The 6,177-nt window shown below is 43.2% G+C and overlaps 1 protein-coding gene across 1 annotated transcript; it reads right to left on the minus strand.

The window, feature by feature from the left end:
- Positions 1-233: 233 nt before the first annotated feature.
- On the minus strand, positions 234-5,337 carry loxl5b (lysyl oxidase-like 5b). Its single transcript, XM_083781319.1, has 7 exons — positions 4,329-5,337; positions 3,734-3,842; positions 2,254-2,391; positions 1,799-1,955; positions 1,278-1,373; positions 1,048-1,163; positions 234-850 (listed from the first exon to the last, which is right to left on the minus strand). Exons 1-7 carry the CDS (start codon positions 5,158-5,160, stop codon positions 844-846), a joined length of 1,455 nt encoding a protein of 484 aa, XP_083637445.1. The 5' UTR covers positions 5,161-5,337; the 3' UTR covers positions 234-843.
- Between the last annotated feature and the right edge of the window lie 840 nt (positions 5,338-6,177).

Consider the following 6,177-nt stretch of genomic DNA (forward strand, 5'->3'; position numbering starts at 1 on the left):
TAGCAGATGTGTTAGATAGCATGACGTGTTTTGACCTTGTAGATCTGCTACTGTATATTAGGTTTGAATCCTGAAGAGTAACAATGTCGGACACCGACAGAGACAACTACTACTATGAGCAATGCCCCATTCAAAAGTTTGGGAAGAGAGATGCCCGTTCAGAGTTTGAACTTTCTGTTCCAGACTTTTTTTCCTCCATAAAAATGAAGAGACCATTAGCGATTGAGTTCTGTTAAATTTCCTTTTATTTTGTCGAGGCTTTAATTATAAACAATTTTACATGACTGTTTTAGATCAATCTTTTGCATTCACTCCAGGAGATTCTCTCTCACACACACACACACACACACACACACACACACACACACACACACACACACACACAATTTAGCAGACATAACAAGTACAGATTCAGTGGAAGACATTGACATTCATAAATTTGCCATTTGATGCAGATGTGTCGAGGTAAAACATAAAATGTCTAAATGGACTAAAATGACCAAATTGCCACAAATGAATGTGCCTATAACATCAACATAAAAATAAATCTGAAAAGCAAAACATTCAAAGAAAAACATTGATCACTAAAACAGCACTACTATCAGTAAAAGTTAATTGAGTTAATCTGACGTGTAGAATTATATGATTTCATTTATTAACAGAATTTACATATATACTCAGAGCAATGCATGTGACGCTATAGCTTTTTCAATGTGGCACACAATTACAAATATGTTGTAACATATGTTAAGTGACTCCAATATCTGTAAGACTCGCTGTATGCACCTGAAGAGCTGCTTCGAAAAGTACCTCCAGAAATGACAGGAAATTCTATTGAAGGATTCAGCCCCTGTAAGCAGAAAGAGAGTGATGAATAAAGAGCAGCCTGTATTAAATATATACAGTACTGAATGCATAATGATATTCTTTAAAAGTTGCTCTGTATATCAATAACTGCTGCTACTACTACTGCTATTATTACTAACAACAACACTTAATTTGTAAAGCATATAAGATACTCAAAGACAGCACCAGAAATGATTGTACCTTGTTACTCTGCAGTTGCGTGTCTGAACATAGCTTCCTGTGTACATGATGTCACACCTTACTACATTGTTGGAGAAGTCTGACTCTTGGACGAGGAAATTGGGGTTGACAGTCACCTAAAACAGACATCAACATAACCTGATCAGCAATGCAGACAGTTTGATAAAACAGTGTTCCATGTCAAATTGGTCAAACAAATAACTATTTTAATATATATGAGTGACAAATACCTTCAAGATGTAATTTCCTGCAGGTACATCAGTGATATCAATCCACTGACAGTCAATGTTAGCAGCATAGGTGTCATGGCACCCTGGGCTTAACCCCTGTATAATAATGAAACACAAAACACATGGTATATTATCATGGAAACTAATGACATTTTGCAGACTATGCGGGAGGCATGTTGGACTAATGCTCCGTCGGAATTACATGCAGTCCCCATGGGAGCTGTTGCTTTCACCCTTAACCTCTCTACACTGTTATATTGTCATATATTGGACGTGGACGTACTAAAGAAAGATACTGGTGCGGAAAGCACAAAGGAGCTGGCCAGATGTATGGAGAACCGAGATGACTGGAAACGCCAATGGAGGGCTCGTCTGAGGACGACGTAGAGAGAGTCATGCTGGTAAGCTGCAAATTGTTAGTTTATTTTCTACAGTGTTGCACAACAACTTGCGTTGTCGCCTAAAATGCCCTTGCTGGGTCAGCTTAAAGATGTTTACCTATTATTATCATAGTCATTTACCTGTGTATGTGCTGTGCAAGCATAGCGTCGCCTGAAACCAGGATCACAGCCCGTGTCCTCAAGGCAGAAGCTGGCTTTGTGACCCTCTGCTACCTTACGGCCCGTAGTAACATCCAGGAGGTCATAGTTACTGAAGGTGTCCATGCTGTGGTAATGCCTGAGTGTGGGTGATTGTAGGGTGGGGGGTTGGTGAGAGGATAAGGATTTCTGGCATCATGGTTCGTTCCGAATACAAGCGATAGAAAATAATCAATTATTTCTTGTGGCATGGTTTTGGGGGCCAAGAATGTCCTTGAATCCTTGCCAGGATCTTAGCGAGAAATGACGCTGTGCCTTGTTATGGCATCATTAACAGAGATGAGAGGTTTATTAAATCATAACAATCTTTTTTTTCTTCTTCTTTTTTCATTGTTTCATGATGTTTCTTTGTCATATACTGTAGGATGCATACTCACTGGTGACAGCTGTGCCATTCCCACTGATGTCTTGGCTTGAGGGGGAGGAAGTCTGTCGTGCCTTGGTTCTTTACTTTCTGTGGGAACCGCAGGAGGACTCTGTAGTCGATGTCTCGTACAGTGGGTCTGTATGCGGACCTTGGAGGGGATCACAGGGGGAAATGGGCAGAAGATGTGTTGGAAAGTTGCTGTTGGCTTAACTCCTCGGCCTGGGTTTCTCTAAAGCAACATGTTGAGCACAGAGATTTTGTTCCATTGTGCTAAAACACTTTGGGGGAAAACCCTAATCCAGTGCGTTTATGTTTTGGCGGAACATCATGCCGAATTGTCATGAGTCACTAGGTCAGACTTTATCCTAACACAATCAAAAGTCATCCTAACCCAATCAAAATATATAAATGTTGACTGTCTCTACAGAGTAGAGCCAAGTTCAGCATCAAACTGAACCCTATATATAGGAAGAGTGATGTTAGCTTGAACATCTCTTATTTTCTGCACCGTTGTACAATGTTATAAATGAATACATCTTCAGGCATCTCTGAGCATTTTGTCCTGAGAAGCATGATGCTGAATTGGCTAAAGAGTTAAACACATTGTACTCTAGGTTTCATATTTTTTTGAAATGTGGCTGTAATGTGTAAATCATACAACAAACTTTGTTGTATGATTATGTCACGTGGCAAAAATAGCCAATCTGCAAGCTCATAACGTGTTCTATCGCAATGCGTTATGGGCTTGTAGATCTGCTATTTTAGCAATTTTTTTTTATTTTGGCATAGCCGGGTGGGGCATGGATCTCTAACTTCCATTGTAACTCGGTGCTCTACAGTCTGGCACTGGTCTAGTACTTAAAGATCACACCCATGTGAAGTGAGCGGCGCTCTTATCATCTTACAACATCAATTACAACATAATGTTCGTTTAAGCAAAGGGTGCTAATGTTTGTTTTAGTCCTCAACACAAACATTACATTTCTCTTTATTGTCTGGCGTTTTCTTAAACAAGCATCGTTGAAACACAAACATTAAAGTTGTATATCAAAAATAGGAACAAAATGGAAATGAATGTCAAGCTTACTTAAGATTACTTGTGTTACACTTAACCATCAGAAGCACCTATGACGTGAGGGTCATCTCAACATCCTTTATATGTTGATCAGGTCCAGATGCTTCCATCTGGGTGGATGTTCCGCAAGAGCTGACAATTTTCGCGAAGAAAATATTCACACGGGGCGCCCGCTGGCCTAGTGATCCGCATGCCACATATAGGCTCTGGCCTGACAGCGTGTTGCGTGTTCAAGTCCCGTTCATGACAACCTTTGCTACATGTCTCTCCCCCTCTCTACCTTCCTCTTTCCTGTTCGTCTTCACTGTAACTATCAATGAAGACACAAAAGCCAGAAACAAAGAAAAATATTCACACACCTGGCAGATGACCCCCATTACTATTGGCTGACTATCGGCTGAGTGACTCATATTACCTAGAAAGACAGTTCTCCTCGGCAGCACAGCGTAGCGCATACATTTGCATGCGCTGGATGTAAGCACCTGCTTGGATGGCGTAGGGGTCAGGCACAAGGTCTGGCAATCCTGGAGGAAAAGAAGAAGAAAAAAGACTATCTTTGATGTCTACTGTTGGTCAAAAGTCAGAGTTGGTATGGTCAGACAGACACACTCAAAATGCACCAAATTAGAACAAATGATCTGTGTGAAAATAAAGGAGTGGCTGTATGTAACTAGACTAGTGTTTGTGTCTGTTGGCAAAATTCTAAATCTTTTACATTCTTGGACTGTCATCCTGGCATCCACATCCCAAAATGAGCCCTATTTTTTCCCTCAGTGTTCCCAATAATGCTTGGCTTTAGAATATCTTTTGATGATTTAAAACGTCAGCTTTGCAGACAGACATACTGGCCTGTCTGATTTTTGTAAAATAGAACTATAGACTCAGAGGTTGTTTTTCCAGTTGAGACATCCAGGCACAGAACACAGAACAATCATGTTCGTCTGACATCTATTGCCATCTCTGCTTAACGGTTCCAACACATTCCAAGTGGATAAAGGTAAAGTTCTCACCGTTCTGGAAATATCTAGTTCCATATCCAGTGCCAGGTGGACGGCGGGTGCGAGCTGCTGGTCTCCCTCGGGAGGGATACACGTTGTAGAGAACAGAATTCCTGTGGTTTTTCAACGGGTTCCGGGGGTCGTCATTAGCCATGTCCTCGCCGTTCCTAACGGCTGCTTCGTTTGATGCACCCTCGCCGTGCACGGGGAAGGGAGCCGGGGCAGCAGTATCGCGGTATTCCGGGTTTGGATGCTCTGTGCGCGCGGATTGCCTGGAGAGCGACAGTGCCAGTGCATCTGGTAACGGATGGCGCTCCGCGCCTGCAGGCTCATAACTCCGGTACTGTGCAGTCGCATCCAGAGTTAAAACGCCTCCGCTTCTCGTTACTCCGCTGCTTGGGATATCAGTCAGAGTCCCCTGCGCGGAGGCGTTGGCTGGGACAGGGTAAACACCAGCAACAACCTGTCGGTAAGGGCCCTCGGGTGGCTGCCTGGGCCCTGGCGCGTGGCTGCTAGCTGGTACATACTGTCTGCCAAGTGGTATAAATCCCGGGTTTGTCTGTTGGAAAGGCCTAGATTCCGGTTGTGCGGTTCTTCTCAGTGCCGTGCCACCGTGCGCTCTGGTGCCATCTCTCCTGGCAGTACCGCTCACGTACACCCTGGACTGGCTTCTCGAGCGCGTCGGCGCGTGGTACTCCGACCCGGTGCTCATTAAACTGTACACCTGACCGTTGTTCTCCCACTGGATCCGCTGCCGCCACGGGCCAGAGCGCGGAGCTTGCTGCCCGCTGATGAGCTGGACCAGTCCCTGGAGGAGGTATAGCATTATTGACCACTTCGCCATGGTTGCCAAACTGCTTAAAAGTCTCCCGAAGTCACAGATTATCCTGTTCCTTTTATTTTTATCACGTGTTGCACGGAGAGGATGCTGTGTGGAGATGGACTGGATCAGTGCAAAGCAAGCGTGCGCTCTCGGTTCCAGTTTGTGCGCGGCAGAGCATGTCAGTTCTCTCTGGAGGGCTGACACTTTGGATAGGAGAGAGGGGTTGGATGTTCCTGGTCATTTATCAAAGTGGGGCCGTTTACTTACGCATGCACAGGATGAGAGGACTTAACCCATTCCTCCCCGTGTTCAATTCACGTACACATTAAAGGGCAAGCCAATACTGAGCTAACTTTACGCGCGGGTGTGAACTGGGGTGGAATTTGTTTCATTGCCAATTGTGGTATTTATTGTGAGTAATTTGCCCTTAATTTGTACACAATTAAGCCCAAATAAATGTTATTCAGCGGGAAAAGCGAATATTAATTTTATATGGGCATTGCACTGACTGATTTCTGGCCCATGGGTTATTTTTTAAACCAGACTAACGTAAATAATACTTATTAGCCTCGAACAAAATATGACGAATTCACTCGGCAAATTCAGCAAAAACGTACAGCCCTAATTTCATTAACTCTACTTCACTCCTATCTATAAGCGTGCCTGGCACATTCAAAACAAATGGGTAAAGTGCTGAGTTTGCTCCTGTTTATATCATTAATTACAGTCAATTTCATTATTGAATCAATATCGAAATAGAAATAAATACACTTATGTGAGGCAATAAGTAAAACAAAACTGAAAACTCGCAAACAAAAACAAAACCAGATGCATAGATAGGCCTAGCGCTAAGATAGGCCTAAGCATCAAAAACTGGCAGCGCGTATAAACTTCAACCACTGGGCGGCAGCATTCATCTACAGACTAGCCATGCTGTTGAGGACAGTTCACGACTTGGAATTGTTCAACTGTCCAGGTAGTTGTGCAACTTGTGCTATATCCATGTCATTGTCAATATATGACATCCTAATCAATTGA

The sequence above is a fragment of the Protomyctophum parallelum genome (genome assembly GCF_964188405.1).
Source record: "Protomyctophum parallelum genome assembly, chromosome: 14".
Classification (NCBI taxonomy): Eukaryota; Metazoa; Chordata; class Actinopteri; order Myctophiformes; family Myctophidae; genus Protomyctophum; species Protomyctophum parallelum.